Source organism: Punctularia strigosozonata, assembly GCF_000264995.1.
Source record: "Punctularia strigosozonata HHB-11173 SS5 unplaced genomic scaffold PUNSTscaffold_5, whole genome shotgun sequence".
In the NCBI taxonomy this organism is placed as follows: domain Eukaryota; kingdom Fungi; phylum Basidiomycota; class Agaricomycetes; order Corticiales; family Punctulariaceae; genus Punctularia; species Punctularia strigosozonata.
In genome coordinates this window covers 202,627-218,038 of record NW_006767437.1, presented here as the reverse complement: position 1 = coordinate 218,038, position 15,412 = coordinate 202,627, and the positions used below count along the sequence as shown (strand labels likewise).

The window sequence follows — 15,412 nt, the reverse complement described above, 5'->3', positions numbered from 1 at the left end:
CCTAGCTATATGCCAGTGCACAGAGGTACACCGGGGACTGGACACGACGGAAGGCTGAAGTGCTTTTGCGAGTTGGGAGTGGGAGAAGCGCGGGTACGCGCCGTGCGCGTGATCTAATCTTGATGCACGTATAGCCGGCAGACTGCTTGCTGTTAGCCGCCTGGTGCGGTACCCAGGCAGTACTGTGGGCTTGCCACGGTCTCGCTGACATGCGAAGTCGGGGGAAAGAGTCTGATATAACAACACATATGATCCGACAATGCTTCACATACATTCGGGCTGCCGAAACAATAGTTCATCCAATACGGGTTACGTATCTGAACTCATCTACAAGTTCTTGATGAAAAAGTCGACAGCAGCCTTGAATGCACCCTCCTTGCCGGCCTTAACCTTTGGGTCACTCTGCCAGGCTGAGATTAGTATGGGTTCAACGGAAGGAGCATAATATAGACTCACGATGTCGCCGCGAATGGAGAATCTGCGATGGAGGCGAGGAGGTGAGCATTGGCATCTCTGAGAGTTCTCATACATTTATCTTACCCATGTGTGCAACCCTCCCAGTGCACCCGTGTGTAGCCTGGCACAAATTTGCCGTCTCCGAAAATTTCGTCTGCTTTAGCCTGCTTGTCAGGAGGGAACATCTGGTCAACTTCACACGAGTTGATGAGCAGCGGCGCTTTAGATTGGGCGAAGTATTTCTGGTTCCCCCAAGTCAGAAGATGCAGTCATGATAAACCAGCTTGGGTAGACGATGATATTCCTCACCTCAAGGTCCGCGTATTCGATCAACGAGGGATGGCTAACGACGACCGCCTTGGGGAAGTCCTCAAACGCGAGGTCAAATGCGTACCGAGCTGCAAGGCGTTAACAGATCGGTGATGCGATACTCGCACTGGCAGCACACACTCACCTCCAAGGCAGTAACCGGTAACACCGAACGTAGTGACGCCCTGTGCCTTCAACCCATTGATGACCTTGTCGAGCGGTGCACGGGTCTGCTCCGTTCCATGGTTCTTGAACCACTCCTGAATTGAGAAATTTGGCACTTTCCCCCGAAGCACATCCTCTGGCACGGGGTCGCCGTTGAGGTAGTCTGGAATGACTGTCTTAAAGCCATTCTTCGCGAAGGCGTCGGCCACGAGCTTGCTGTTTTGAGCAAGACCGTAGATGTCGGGAAGGAAGAGGATGACCCTGGAGAAATATGACAGGTGAGTATCGACCTTGCATTAAAAGGCGATAACTTCGTACTTGTCCTTAGGGTAGTCGATCTCCGGGGTGGCGACATAGGCATCAACACCATCGATCTTCTCAAACTTGCCTGCGTTGCTGTCAATAAGGGGAAATGTGGATATGTTCTCGTATCACCTTGTGGCTCGCCCTCGTGGATCACGCCTGGATAGCATCCTCCGAGGTCAGAGACTCAGGCTCAAACGGTCTGCCGAAAACATACCGGAGATACAGTCTTTGCAGAAACTCATGTCTTCCGAGGTGTATATGGTAAGACGGATGTGCAGTCGCGAGGTATGGACGGGTGTGATTTATACCAGCATCGATGGAGGATGCGACGTCAGTCATTGAGTATGATAGCCACGCTTACGGCTTGGTCATGATTATCGTCGCCCCTCTCCCCATGTCGACAGTGTATCGCTTCCCGAAGGTTCTGTGCCTCCCGTTGCTCGGTTTCTGTCCAGTCGGACGACCTGCTGTTGCGCTCTGATGCTTCTCAGCTGCCGGTTTCCCGAAGGTGGGTGCCTGTGCGTGGATACATATTACAGTCATCGGCGACCTGAGTGCTCGACTGCTTGGGTGCTCGAGATGCTCAGTCTGCATAGATATGAATAACCGAAGTGGGGCGGCCGGCGCCGGCACGGGGATGAATCACTGTAAATCGCGTGCGGCACTTCGGTTCAGCCCGAGTGGCTGTGACGCGTCTCATGCCAGCTCAGCCAAAGATCCAGGGAAGTGAAGCACCGTATACGTGTCTCTATATCCTCCAACGAACGCGCAAGAGACGTCGGCATTGGTATGCTCTTACTTCTTGAATGTTACTGAGGACTGAAGCATTCAAGAGTCATTGATCACCCTCTAGTCAAGGACGTGCATTACTGTTTGATACGCACTTGCCAGTGTGACCTGCTTGCCCATTAATTTCTCGCCTGGACAGTCCATAGTAAGTCACAGTATCACTGTCGCTCGTAATGCTCATGCTGACCAGGCTCAGATCTTCTGTCTCGATGTCCCACTCACATACGCATGCACCGGGCGAAGCCCACACGCATTCTCATGGCCCGCAACCACCAGCTCAGCCTCAACAGGCTCCCCAAATGGTGCCCCCGCCGCCAGACCCAGTCATGCAGGCCATCATCGACCAGTCCTTTCATCCCGTCGACCTCAGCATCGGTGGCGATGTCAATAGTCCCTCCGTGCTCTGCGCCAAGCACTCCGTCGAGAAGTGCACGGACTGCGACCTTGACTTCAAGGAGCTCAACCGGTTGAGCAAGGTCCTCTTCTTGAACCCGAACCTGCTATGTCCCCCTCCTGCGAAGATTGTGAACCAGAAACTGTCCCAGGCGGTCAACGTAACCAAAGAAGAGGGCAACGTTCGTATAATCTCATTCGCTTCGCTGCTATTTCACAGTGGTTCATGCTCGTATCCGCACTCCAGGCCCTCTTCAAAGCAGGTCAGCATGAAAAGGCCTTAGTGAAATACACCATGGCAGCGAGTCTTGCCTGCAGCCGCGCGCCATGGGAAGCCCAGCAGATTATGCGCGAGGAACTTTCCGCTGTGATTTCCAACCGCTCGGCTGCGTATCTCGAGTCCGGAGACCCCATCAGCGCGCTCGTTGATGCCGAGACGGTCGTCCAGCTGAAGCGGAATTGGAGCAAGGGCCACTTCCGCAAGGCCAAGGCGCTCGTGGCGCTCGGTGACCTCGAAGGCGCACGGGACTCTATCGCGCTCGGCCTCGCGTTTGAGCCCAACAACACGGTGCGTATCACTGCCTCCGCGTCGCCGAGGGAGCATCGTAGACTCATGAATATGATAGGAGATGAATCAGTTCATGGCAGAAATCACAGCATCGATACAAAAGGCTCGGGAAGCCAAGCTGTCCGCTAAGTCCAAACTCGCGTCATCATGACAAGATGCACCTATCGTACTGTTTGCCTACTCTCCTTGATTAATTATATCCTTGTACAGTCTGCGCCTATCTGTGTCCCGTATGTGCATGCCTCCCGGAAGCATTATGGCCCATACACCTGGGATCCGCCTGTGATCTCGGGTTGTGTGCCTACAAACAGCTTATCCAACATATCCGCGGCCTCCACGCATTCTTGCGGCTCTCGGAAGACTCGTATGGGTATATGCGGAGGGACGATCGCTCGCGCCTTGTACACGCGTTGCTGAAGCTCAAACCTCCTCCGCTCGTTGACGCTCAGTCCCTGTGGTGCGCGCCCAGCTCCGGGTATCGTAACATCGTTCGGAGCAAACGTCGTGACATGATCCGGCATTGGCGTCGCCTCCGGATCTGCATATGGATCATGGGCGTCGGGTAGCTCGTTGTGACTAGATGCAGGGGACTCCGGCATACCGATTGGGCTCGGAGAGGCGGAAATAGAGTCTGAATGGAGGTTGCTGGAAAAATAGTCCGTCGGAGTGCTCGGTGCGCTGGCAATCGAAGGAGGCCTTGAGTGCGAGCGCCCTGGTATGAGATAACTCGACGTCCTCTCTCGCGGAGTCGTAGGGGTCAGTAATTCCGACATCGCGCGTTTTGGATTGCGCAGCGTTCGTACTGGGGCAGCCAATTTGCCACCCCGCGGGGTTGCAGGTACGCCAACGCTCACACTCGTCGGCCGCGTGCCCCTCGGATCATCGAGGCCGGTAACGCCTTCGTCGTATTGGTTCACGTCACGAATGAAGATAGCCAGAATCTGATCCGGACGGTCTGCGGCCATGGTCGCGTAAAGCTCGAGGTCTTGCTCGCCCGAGTCGCCTACGAGGAAGAACCGCGAGTCGCAGAAGTTGTCGAGGATCTCCGCGACGCCCGCTCGCTTGCGCTGCGCGGGCGCAGATAAGAGACCGTTGAACAGTGAACGTCCCGCGTAAGACTTGAGCTTGACTGAGCCCGGGGGCAGCGATGAGATCTGGAAGAACTCGGAGAGGACAGGCAAGAGCTCAAACGGCCCATTGGACTGGATTGAGATGGGTGAGATCCATAACCGAGAACACGTCGAGCCCCACTCACAACGTAGTGAAACCGCACACCGCGCTTCCACATCCATGTGTACCACTCGCCCATGCCCGGTATGATGAGGTCCTTGAGGTCTTTGACGAAGACGTTATGAAATATCGCGCGGGCCCCGCTGATGATACTGGACATCTTGACTGTATCGTCAATGTCCGATATCACACGCACAGGGCAGTGCGACAACGGTATTTGGATTTGCGCTTTTGCAGTCGGCTCCGAGGAAGCGTGCACGTGTTGGGGAGGCTGACGGGCAGCATAAGTGGTCGGAACCTGCTCAGGCGGTGGCGGCGGAAGGAGCTCCGCCAATACGTAAAAGTTGTGCTCTACCGTCGGATCGCCGAAGACCACTTCGAGAGCACCGGGATGCGTGCACATCCGCTCGTAGGGTACAGAGAACCGCCATTGAAACGAGCCATCTGCAGCCGTCTTGACCTTCTGGACAGCAAGCGGCTTGTGACCACGTTGGTCCGCTTCAGGATGGTCTTGGGAACAAGGGCCGGTGAAGAGCGTAAGACGGACGGGTCGATTAGGCAAGGTGGAGGACCAGAAAGGCTGAAGTCGCTGCTCGAGGTTGAAGTGGAGTTGATGCAACGAACTTTTAAATCCACCGGGGGATACGGCGTATCCCGAGGGTTCTGAGAGAGTGGATGGCGAGCTTGATATGGCGGATGACGAGGAGGAGGAACGGGACATCATCGAGGACGTATCGCTTCCTGTGGAAATAGTGTCGAAATCGAGATTGCGAAAGTGATCTTCCAGGGCTTGAACCTCGGATTCTTCAGTGATTTCTGTTGGCCGTGGTGGGAGGTGGATCTGTTTCAGCAGCTCTTCGGTTGATGGAGAAAGGCGCTGGAACGGAGGTGACGGGTTGGTCGGAGATATCGTTCCTGCGATCTTCGGCAGGTTGGCGAATCCTAGCGGAGTGAGGGTCTGGGTTTGGAACAACAAGAGAGGAAGAACCTTTCGCAAGTCTTATAAATGCCTTCTGTGACCTTGAGGCGTTTTCGGGAGAGGTGTAACTGACGGCGAAGCCCGACACGAAAAGATCGACATCGAATGGGTCTTCTACATACGAATTGAGCGACGGGAAAGACCAAGGAAAGACCTTTTCTACCAACCACGAAGATTGTCCGTCACTCGTTGATACCTCCGGGCGGCCCATCCCGGGAACAACGAAAGTCTATGGTTTCCAGAGTTGCTTCCTTCGCTGCCACTGATCTGAGTGCTCGTTCAATGGAACCGAAGTCGTCTGATCCAGGTTACGCACCCCCTTCAGTTTCTCCCCGGCCCACTGACCCCACGACTGGGTGCGCGGTGCCTCCTGCAGCTGCCTCGGGCGGGCTGCTCGAGACGATGAGCTCGAATCTCTGGGGTTCAGATAGGACTTGAAGTTTGCGAGCTTGGAGGAAATGGGTCTCCAGGACGGCATGTCGTTGGCCATGGTCGCGCGCTCAGACGCATCGAGGTCGAACAGGCGCGCACATCTGGAGAAGGTTCAAGCTTCCGAGGGTCGCGGTGTTCACGGTCGTTGCAGTGCAGAGCGTTACGTCATCCCATCTGCAGTCCATAATTAGCCAAGCCTCAAGCTCTTCTTCCACAGCGTACGAAGTCGAAAACTGCTTGCAATCTCGCGTGTTGTCGCAACGATCACAATCGTAAAGATGACTCCAGCAGGTTCAACGCAGCAGCCTCGTGTCTTCCTCCCCCTTTACGTCTCGGCAGGCAATGAAGCGCGCGATAGACTCGCTTTCTTCCATATCATCGAGAGACTGAAGGTCAGCAACGTAGTTCTAGCACTCAGGAAATCACCCCACTCAATATACTTCAGACCCAGAAACGGACGGGGTGGGTGGACCACAAGGTTGTCCTGCCGCTTCGACCAGGATGCATACAGCGTTTAAGATGCGATCTTAACAGGTGCCCAATCCGGAGAGGTAGTGGGCACCCTTTCTATCAGGCAATGATTCACCGACAGCGATGATAGCATATCGGACCACATGTACCGCATGTCGCTTCTTGCGATGTGCACCGCAGACGCAGATCTGGACGTCAGCAAGTGAGGCGAATTCAGTTACTGTTGCCCCCTCAACTGATTCTGTAGATGTGTCATGATGTGTCTGGTACATGATCTCGCAGAAGCACAGGGTGAGTACGCGTTCAACCGTCGAAATAGATTTCAACCCACATAGTCTATGACAGTCGGCGATATCGCTCCCCGCGAAGGCATCCCGAAAGCTGAAAAGAGGCGGCTGGAGGCAGTTCGTCCATTGTTTCTCATGGCGGAGGAACTCAGAGTAACCCAGAGGAACAGGAAGCGATGCATAACTTCGTGCACGAGATGTTACACAATAGTCCCACAGCACAGAAAATCGAAGCGTTGTGGCAGGTGAGTACGAGCAAGCGGAACACTGCGCTCCTCGGTGATGTCCATTCCAGGAGTACGAAGACGGGGAGAGCAAAGAAGCCCGTTTTGTCAAAGGTAAGCTCACTTAGTCTTCCTGTAGCATGTGCCTCACAGACAGTCTAGATCTTGATCGTTTCGAGATGGCTGCCCAAGGTGAGCTGCCTTGCTTGTCAAAATTTACCCTCTGAACTCACGAGCATACCGTACAAGCTTTCGAGTACGAGCGAGATCATGGCATGAAAACCTTGCAGCCGTTCTTCGATAGCAGCCTCCCCAACATCCGTCATCCTGAGGTTCAAGGCTGGGGCAAGGATTTACTCGCCGAGAGGGAACAGTTTAAGCAAGCCCAACAACAGGACAAGACTTCAGAACAGGCGGATCGATAACCTCTAAGGATAAACTACAACGCAGCAATACAGGCTCTTCATTGGGGCAATACATTTTATCGATAGCTTAGTGGTGGAACAACCGGAGCGTGGTGTGCGCGAACACCATACCGTGTTCGTCGGCGGCCTTGATGCACTCGGCGTCCATAACGCTTCCAGACGGCGCGGCCAGGTACTTTACGCCGCTCTTCTTCGCCCGGTGAACGTTATCAGGGAAGGGGAAGAACGCGTCGCTCGAGCACGCGACGCCGTCGAGCTTTGCCAGGTGTTCCTTCTTCTCCGACTCGCTCAGCGGCCCGGGCACGCTTTCGAACAGCGACTCCCACTGCGCGCGCTCTCCGCCCTCAAGGACCTCACCGCTCACGAACAGGTCGATCGCGTTCGCCTTGTCCGCGCGCTTCGTCCCCTTCTTGAACGGCAGGGCCAGCACGCGCGGGTGGTGACGCAGCCACCAGTTGTCGGCCTTGCTACCAGCGAGGCGCGTGCAGTGGATGCGCGATTGTTGGCCTGCGCCGATGCCGATGATAGAGCCATGGTACGCGTAGGCGACACTATTGGACTGGGTGTATTTGAGGGCCAAAGTCGCGACGATAAGATCGGTTAACGCGGCTTGAGGCAGCTAGACGCGGGTTTAGTATTGAGGTTACGACGAAGAGTTGATGACGCGCACCTCTTTGTTTTGTGTGACGATGTTGGTGAAGAGGTTTGCGTCGATGACAGCGTCGTTCCGCCTTTGCTGCATATGAATACCATATACTTGCCTCGTCTCAATCTCGGGAGGAGTGTAATCGGGGTCAATCTCAATCATGAGTTAGTGATCTGATGAACACGGCGATATACACGATCTGTACCTGAAGCACGCAGTATTTTCCGCCCTTCTTCTTCTTAAGGACCTCAAGCGCCCCTTCCGAGTATCCAGGAGCGATGACACCATCTGAAACCTCACGAGAGATTATCTTGGCGGTAGCCAGATCACATGGGGCGGAGAGAGCGATGAAGTCTCCGAAGGAGGACATCCGGTCAGCACCTGTTAGACGATGTTAACGAATGGATGAATGTAGCAAATGCGGGATGGAGAACCTCGGGCGCGCGCGTACGCAGATGCTAGAGGTGTCAGTGACTCCTTGAGGTCATCCACACCATACACCTTCTTCTCGACGTCGTCAAGCTCGAGGCCGACGGCAGCGCCGGCAGGGGATACGTGCTTGAACGAAGCTGCAGCAGGCAGGTTCATCGCAGCCTGAAGCTCCTTCACAAGTGCCCAGGAGTTGAGTGCGTCCAGCAGGTTGATGTACCCAGGAGACCCGCAGAGTGCTGGCGTGATGATGAGCATTAGATACCAACTAATGCAGCCCAACTTACCCTTGAACGGTATTTGACCCTCTGTCACGAATGCCTGTGCAGGCTTTTGGTGGGGGTTTGCGCCATACCGCAGTGCCATCCTTTGTACTGGACCCGCGAGCTGGTCCGCGCTCAACTCCGCAGACGCGTACTGCTCCCTGAAGTAGTCGCTGATGGCCTCGTCATAGCGTGCGGTCATCTCGAATGCTTTGAGCGCGAGCATACTTCGCTTCGACTGCCCGACATCGCCTTGTCCATCCTTCCAGGCTTTCAAAAAGTTGGCATAGTCTGCGGGATCGGAGAGAATGGATACCCGGGCGTGGTTCTTGGCGGCAGCACGAAGGAGGGTGACGCCTCCGATGTCAATTTCCTCAACGGCCTGAGCAATCGTGCAGCCGGGTTGTGCGATCGTGGATGAGAATGGGTAAAGGTTGCAAACCACGATTGAGATAGGGGAGATAGACTGCGCTTGGAGGTCCGCTTCGTCCGAGGGAATAGAGCGGGCGAGGATGCCTGAAGAATATGGTTACGCATCTGAATCGCGGTCGTCCTGCTGTTGTACTGACCTCCATGCACTGCGGGGTGCAGGGTTTTCACCCTACCACCGAGCATCTCCGGCGCCTTTGTTATGTCGGAGACATCTCTGCAGCAATGTTATCATACAGCTGGATGGCTACTTGCTGCTAAACTCACTCGATCGGAATTCCGGAGTCTCTAATCTTTTTCGCAGTACCTCCTGAGCCCAGGAGGCGTACACCTGCGCCATGAAGGCCCTGCGCAAGATCCAATAGACCAGTCTTGTCGTAGACAGATAGAAGAGCTGCGATCTTGTGAGATCTCTGCAGGCTGCATTGACCTGAACCCCGCACCGATAGGGGCGCTCATTTTAGACCGTCGGAATGAAATCCCTGCCAAGGTAGTAAGGCGGAAGGAGAAATTGAGATTTCAATCTTCTTTTCGAAATCTCAAAAAGTGATGCACAGCATTTCTCCTTCTTCGGCTGCATGAACGATCAGTTATTACGACTGATACTTGAAGGTGAATGTTCCTTCACATTCAAGGCTATGTTCAAGTGTGTAACCACCCGATGTGATTCCAATACATAGTAAATGTTGTTGGCATGCAAGCAGGGCGCTATGATGGCACATAGTCCGAAACCTGGTCTTCAGTAGGGAGATTTCCGTAGACAACCCGGTATAGGCGGCAACAGTCAGAACTCAGGGGACATAACAGCAGCTTTTACTATTGAACACCGTTGTCAGGCGGTTCTGTGGTAATAGTGCTAGGTATTGCATCGCTTGTTGTCGGAGGGGGATCGTCCTGGCCATCATGCCCGGTGCCCTCGGTGGTCAAAATCTCCTTCGCTCCTTGCCGTAGTGGCAACAGGTAATCTGGCTGTCGCATCCTGTCGATCTCGAGCCGTTTACCACCTTTTGCCTCCACACGCTGAAAGAACTCGGGAGGAATGAAGCCGTGCTCGTTTCCTTCTGACAGAACTACACCGTTCTCCGAGAGGTAAAACTTGATGCCGGCGTCGAGTGCTTTTTGTACGTCGACATAAATGAGCACCGAGGAGCTTGCTCGCATGCCTGTACGCCGTCAACGTGAATAGAGAGAAAAAATCAATGCAGAACCGGACGTACCGCTGATTACGCCGGCACCGGCTACACCCTGTGCCATGTGTATGTGATTCCGTTTCATCCTGGATAAGCCCTGAACCTCTGAACGAACGTGATAGGAGCGAACTTCCGCCAGGTTTTATTGCACGTACGAATGCTGTCCCATGCAACTAAGCTCGTTCCGTGAACTGCCATAGGAATCTCTGACGCGGATGTTATGGGTTTCAGGTTCGTCTGCACCTGCTGAAAATCCAAGAGTGTTCATACTCAACTTGACCTGTCACCGTGCAGATACATACCTTCATAGAATGGCCTTGCCTCGCGCCAATCCACCATATGTCATTACCGGTCTTCGCACCTTCTGGTTCACAAACGAGCGTATATCGCTGCTTGTCATTGTCTTGAACCAATCGCTCCAGCGTTGGGAAATCGAGATTTCGTAGCTTCTCGTGTTTGAGCTGGTGCTCGGTCAGAAACCGGAATCAAGACCAACACGGCGGAAGTATTGACCAGGTCAGAAACGCGGACGAAGCCGTCCGACCGCATGGGTATCCCCTCTGCTGCCGCTGCATGCCGCAAGAGCCACGACAGAGTCTTTGACAAGCGCACTTGCTCTGAATCTGACGGTAATCCTCGTAGCTTGGGTTGACCGCTTCTTTGTCCGCCCCTCTGCCCGCCTCCCCTTGGTTTTCCCTTCGACCTGTGACGAGAGCCGGACGCTTGCGTTGAGATTTCATTCGAGGGCACTCCGTCCTGGGACGCCATATTTACACGTAGAGGATTGCCAGACGAAAGAAGTAGATATGCTCGAGACGTGTGACAATTCGGTTGGCCGCGATGAGACAGGGCGCACAACGCTCTCCGCATTCGATAACGGAGTCAGACCGGTGTAGCCCCAGCCCGACTGTGAGTCGCCCCGCAAGAGTTTGCGGTGCATAGCCACCAGTGATTATGACGTTTCAACCAGTGCTGCAGCTAATGTACACCTGCGTAACACCGGATAGCATACATTGAGCACACTTACGTTTCGCCGACCTGATCCGTGGGCTACCTTGAATGAGAACCGAATCAACCCCATGCTATGATACGCCCCCAGTTCTGTTGCCGTGCGTGATATATGGTATCTACTGCCACTTGATAGCTACAAGTTGAAACTTGTGAGGCATTTCAGGACAAGACGTCTGCAACGTGAATGCTCCCAGCGCGCCGCGGATGCAGCCCGACGTGGATGGAGATGTCAGGATGGAAGCGCCGTTCCGGCCATAGTGCATAGACAGGGCCGCACCGGGCGACCCGGACGTCAAGGGTTTTCTGGCCCTTCGGAGCCATGAGTTTGGGGTAACGCGAAGGTATCGTCTCGTGGGGGTATCGGTATATGAGCCCGCAGCTGTCTATGTCCGCAGTACAGGCTTGGCGCTTGGAGGACAGAGTGCGAATATGCCGGGAACATTTCGGAGGCGAGGGGCGTTGTGCGACAACCGTTGTCGCGAGCATGAACAGGAACATCCGCGCTCATGCCCTGCCTAACGGTCCCCGGCGACGTTTGTTTCCGCGACGTATGTCACCCAAATCGCTCTCGATTTCGTCGTTCTTGCAATGGGTGATCTGGGATTGCGGTGCTTTCGATCGGTCCGCTATCTGGTTTCGAGGTTCGCCTTTGGCACGTTTCCGGCCGGTCGCAGCAGCGCCGTTGACTCCTGCTCCGTTCGCTGCTGTACTCGAGACCAGAGGAAGCGGGAATGGCGAGGGCAGTTCGTCTACCGATAACGAAAGCGGGTTCGTTCCAGGACCGTTGATGGGTGGGCCTACACCCGCAGCACTCGCGTTACCATGTCCGGCATGACCTGGTGTCGGTGGCGGAGAGTTACCGAGCTTATTGCGGAGCTTGCGCGTTATATGCGGACGAGCTTGCGAGTCCAAAGTCGTATCTGCGCATTCAAGAACTGAATAAGGACTGAATCCGAACCTGAAAGCATCGTACCTCCAATGGTGCCGTCGCCGTCCTTTTCCTCGCGTGCCCGCTTCCGGCGTTCCTCGATACCGTCCATCAAGCGTGTTCGGACACTACCCATGCCACGCTGAAACTCGGCTTCTACTTTCTCGCGCTCCTCATCATAGGCAGTCTGTATGCAATCAAGCGCGTGCCGTTCCTCGAACACTAGTTGAGCTAGCAACGCTGAGCGCTCGAGTGACACGGGGTACAGTCGAAGGTTGTATGCGGGGTGGGTCTCCGGCCGAGCGGCGAGCTGGATGGAGTTGCTGTGCAAAGCAGAGATTGTCTCAGTAAACTGGCGTCCACTGAGGACAGGGTTTAGCAACCAGGTCCATCGGCGGGGGAGGAGCAAAGAACGTACTCATCGCGGCGTTCGAGAATCTCTTTGCCCATCCTGCCAGCAATCTCCTTTCGTTTCCGGTCCTTCCTAATCTCATCTACGGCGAGTAAGAAAGGATCAAATCGGAGCTGTCTGTTCCCTTTTCACCTTGAGCACGAGAGGACGAAGCGGTACTGTGGCTATAAGTATGCATATGAGCAACGGTCGTAGCGATGATATGCTACGCACTGCACGGGGAACAATCCAGGCTGGGGTGGCATGATGCGTTATGCGGCTAGTTCGTTGCGCAGATTGTAAGTCAAGGGTTGGTGCGCGGCTCGAGAGCACCTTCGTAACTTTGTCTGAACCTGACTGAACGCCAGAGGACAAGCTAGCTATGGCGAGGCGGCGTGTAACGACGAAAGGGACAATACATAGTGAGTAAACCGTGCGAAAGAGATAACGAAGATGTGGGAGAGAGCCGCCGCGCGGGTGGGCACGTCCAACCACGCGCGGCGAACCTGCGCACCGTTTGGATTAGAAAATTCAGTAACACTGAATCAAACGGTGCGAACGCCGTAGGGCGGGAAGGGTGGGAGACACGAAAAAGGACGCAGGAGGCGAGAAAGGGTGAGCAGCTGCGCGACGCGCGTTCGAGCTCAGCCTTTCTCGCCCAGGCTAGCTTGTCCTCTGATAGGCCAGAGCTCGTACCTCGCTCGTGCCCTATCTCCCAACAAGCTAGCTATGGCGAGGCGGCGTGTAACGACGAAAGGGACAATACATAGTGAGTAAACCGTGCGAAAGAGATAACGAAGATGTGGGAGAGAGCCGCCGCGCTCCCGCCCAAGGGCGCCATGGGGCGCGCGCCCGGCATCCCCACCCGAGCGCAGCTCATCCGCCGGGCGCGCCTCCTGGCGAGGGCGGCATCCCCACCAGAGGTGCGAGAGGGCATGACCTCGCAGAAGATACTCCGGGTGTCATATTCACGAAGAGACAGAAACTGTTTACATGGCCTTCTCGACATCTAGGTCTGTCAAACCCTGCGTTTCGCGGAACATATTGACGGCACTTGCTGCTTGCTCCAGTGCATGCCTATCAACAGACTTCAAGGCCCCGGCAGCTACGATCTCCTCGATTTTGCGCCAGTAGAGGAGAAAGGCCATCGAAGTCCAGCCGCCAATAGCCGCCACGATTTCCGGTGCCGTGCCCATCAGTAACCAGTGAGTGGTGCCCCCAATCCTAAAGCAGTGCCCAGAAAGCGTCTCCAGGCCCGCGTTCGACCAGATTTCGTTGCAGCGTGCCATGAACCGGGGCTTAGTGAGCGGGGAGAACGAGTCGGGGCCCGAACGGTAAGCAAAGAAATGGTCGTCGATGTTGGCCCCGGCGTTGATCATCTGATGAGTGACGAGCGCCTTGACCGGGCAAAGTGCATTGTTTAGGCCTATGAGGATCACGGAAGCCCCTTTCTCCTGGCTTGTTTTGGTCCAGGGGATGTGATACGATACGCCGGCACCGGGTGCTGCCGCCTGAAGCTGGATGTCGGCGACGATGGTGTCGCGTTTGGGATGATGGTGGTGCTTCATGTCCTCTGCTGTTGATGGGAGTAGCTCCCCCAGTCTGCGGCAGCCCCAGAAAGCATTTGATGCGACTGCCCATATGGCGACGTCGAGCGGGTCCGTTGGCGTTAGAGTACCGCGTAGGCAGGCCATATGTTTCGCTGACACTGGCGGTCGTGGGCCCCGGGTAAGCAGGCGTCCCTCTTTGCGTGCTGCCACACGGGACATGCTTAAGAGTGGGTCGTCCTCAGGCCAAGGAGCCCCCATGATGTGGTGCCAGCAACGCAGGCCCGACAGCCAGTTTCGTACACAGCTGCCTGACACCTTGCCAAGGGACTCCTTGACAAAGGCAACGATGACGATGGGATGAGCAGGGATGCGTTGGGACTCTGAGATGTTGTGTTTATCGCAGAACTGAGAGTAGCGTAGGATACCGGCAGCGTAGACCGAACGTGTTTTTTCATCCAGAGCCGCTAGCGCAATTCGAAGCCTTGCATCCGCGATATCCTCCCCGAATATCCCAGCTAGCTCCTGCCTGCGTGCTGCTGCCCATGCTGATGTCCAGCTTGTGAGACGTGTCGAGGCCACTACATGTGGCCGGTACGGGCTGGACCTGACCTCGCATCCTTTCTTCGCTGTTCTGACCATGGAGGTGCGGCTTCTCTTCTCCGTCGGCCTGTTACTCGATTCGCTGGGCTGCCCGGGTGTGCTTAGGATAGCGACCCTCTGTGTTGCCGAGGAGGCTGGGTCTGCAACGACCCTCTTCAGCGACGGCGGCTTCTCAAGCCACAGCCCCATGCCTTTCGGTACCGGCCTCTGTTGCTCCGGGGCCCTTCTAGGCTTTCCATGAAGTGGCGGGGGCTTGCCAAGTAGTAGGAACATACTAAACGAGTGTATTCTGGCAGTTACAAAACGATGGAAGTGGTACAAAGAGACTACGCGCGTGACAGGTAGCGAACGAGAGGCTGAGGCAGTGCTGGTGATTCAAAACGCTGGTCTGCATGCCCAAGCACCCCTCGCGAGACGGGATCCGACGGGTTGCGCTCGGATTCGATGTAAACAAGGTCCAGAACGATATTACGCGTGAGCAATACGAAGGTCGCACGTTCTATAGACGAGTTCATGTCAGGGTTAGGAGAGCGGCCTTTGTTGAAGGCACCGATTGCAGCCTGGCTATCCGAGTGCACAACCAGCTTCGCGTCACGGTATTGTTTTGTTTCTAGTTCGTATACGATGAGTTCGATGGCGAGTGTCTCCAGCCAAGTGTTGTGCCGTGTAGGTGACTTCCAGTCGGGCTTGAGGCGCCAGGCATCCCAGCATTGCCCGAAAACGAGGCCAACCCCCCAGTCCGTTGATGCGTCTACGAAAAGGCCAAGATCGATCTGCGGTGTTCGTGGTCTAAGCTGCCGGAATGCGTATGGTTTTCTGAGCTCGCATCGCCACCATCGCAATGCCGATTTGACGGACTCTGGCGGGTGAAGGAGCCGATGCTGGTTCTTGCCCCAGAGTGCGCAGAAACTCGACAAAGGGGAAAGTCGGGTACGACCCTC

General features: G+C 55.3%; 7 protein-coding genes across 7 annotated transcripts; 1 reads left to right on the top strand and 6 right to left on the bottom strand.

The window, feature by feature from the left end:
* Nucleotides 1-223: 223 nt before the first annotated feature.
* Nucleotides 224-1,559, bottom strand: PUNSTDRAFT_125698 (alpha/beta-hydrolase). Its single transcript, XM_007382668.1, has 8 exons — nt 1,451-1,559; nt 1,366-1,392; nt 1,249-1,318; nt 911-1,191; nt 766-854; nt 541-698; nt 457-478; nt 224-402 (listed from the first exon to the last, which is right to left on the bottom strand). The coding sequence occupies exons 1-8, from the start codon at nt 1,476-1,478 to the stop codon at nt 328-330; spliced, it is 750 nt and encodes a 249-aa protein (XP_007382730.1). The 5' UTR covers nt 1,479-1,559; the 3' UTR covers nt 224-327.
* A 401-nt stretch (nt 1,560-1,960) lies between these two features.
* Nucleotides 1,961-5,721, bottom strand: PUNSTDRAFT_143017 (uncharacterized protein). Its single transcript, XM_007382667.1, has 9 exons — nt 5,512-5,721; nt 5,363-5,462; nt 5,205-5,309; nt 4,242-5,158; nt 3,045-4,188; nt 2,666-2,986; nt 2,222-2,600; nt 2,072-2,170; nt 1,961-2,023 (listed from the first exon to the last, which is right to left on the bottom strand). The coding sequence occupies exons 1-5, from the start codon at nt 5,683-5,685 to the stop codon at nt 3,241-3,243; spliced, it is 2,244 nt and encodes a 747-aa protein (XP_007382729.1). The 5' UTR covers nt 5,686-5,721; the 3' UTR covers nt 1,961-2,023; nt 2,072-2,170; nt 2,222-2,600; nt 2,666-2,986; nt 3,045-3,240.
* A 184-nt stretch (nt 5,722-5,905) lies between these two features.
* On the top strand, nt 5,906-7,034 carry PUNSTDRAFT_66177 (HD domain-containing protein; the record flags this gene model as incomplete). Its single annotated transcript, XM_007382666.1, is given in 10 exon segments — nt 5,906-6,019; nt 6,073-6,108; nt 6,162-6,178; nt 6,229-6,300; nt 6,346-6,389; nt 6,444-6,502; nt 6,556-6,630; nt 6,681-6,736; nt 6,749-6,801; nt 6,859-7,034. 10 exon segments carry the CDS (start codon nt 5,906-5,908, stop codon nt 7,032-7,034), a joined length of 702 nt encoding a protein of 233 aa, XP_007382728.1.
* Nucleotides 7,035-7,101: 67 nt separating this feature from the next.
* PUNSTDRAFT_133249 (bifunctional purine biosynthesis protein ade10) lies at nt 7,102-9,260 on the bottom strand (the record flags this gene model as incomplete). Its single annotated transcript, XM_007382665.1, has 8 exons — nt 7,102-7,653; nt 7,705-7,833; nt 7,886-8,061; nt 8,115-8,348; nt 8,397-8,888; nt 8,942-9,018; nt 9,069-9,195; nt 9,245-9,260. The coding sequence occupies 8 exons, from the start codon at nt 9,258-9,260 to the stop codon at nt 7,102-7,104; spliced, it is 1,803 nt and encodes a 600-aa protein (XP_007382727.1).
* Nucleotides 9,261-9,600: 340 nt separating this feature from the next.
* Nucleotides 9,601-10,970, bottom strand: PUNSTDRAFT_51732 (uncharacterized protein). Its single transcript, XM_007382664.1, has 5 exons — nt 10,505-10,970; nt 10,294-10,452; nt 10,147-10,237; nt 10,019-10,096; nt 9,601-9,964 (listed from the first exon to the last, which is right to left on the bottom strand). The coding sequence occupies exons 1-5, from the start codon at nt 10,757-10,759 to the stop codon at nt 9,618-9,620; spliced, it is 930 nt and encodes a 309-aa protein (XP_007382726.1). The 5' UTR covers nt 10,760-10,970; the 3' UTR covers nt 9,601-9,617.
* Nucleotides 10,971-11,064: 94 nt separating this feature from the next.
* On the bottom strand, nt 11,065-12,587 carry PUNSTDRAFT_143013 (uncharacterized protein; the record flags this gene model as incomplete). The annotated part of the gene is made up of 5 exons (XM_007382663.1): nt 11,065-11,922; nt 11,976-12,292; nt 12,349-12,424; nt 12,475-12,506; nt 12,556-12,587. The coding sequence occupies 5 exons, from the start codon at nt 12,585-12,587 to the stop codon at nt 11,507-11,509; spliced, it is 873 nt and encodes a 290-aa protein (XP_007382725.1). The 3' UTR covers nt 11,065-11,506.
* A 723-nt stretch (nt 12,588-13,310) lies between these two features.
* Nucleotides 13,311-14,660, bottom strand: PUNSTDRAFT_66798 (uncharacterized protein; the record flags this gene model as incomplete). Its single annotated transcript, XM_007382662.1, has 1 exon — nt 13,311-14,660. The coding sequence occupies one exon, from the start codon at nt 14,658-14,660 to the stop codon at nt 13,311-13,313; it is 1,350 nt and encodes a 449-aa protein (XP_007382724.1).
* Between the last annotated feature and the right edge of the window lie 752 nt (nt 14,661-15,412).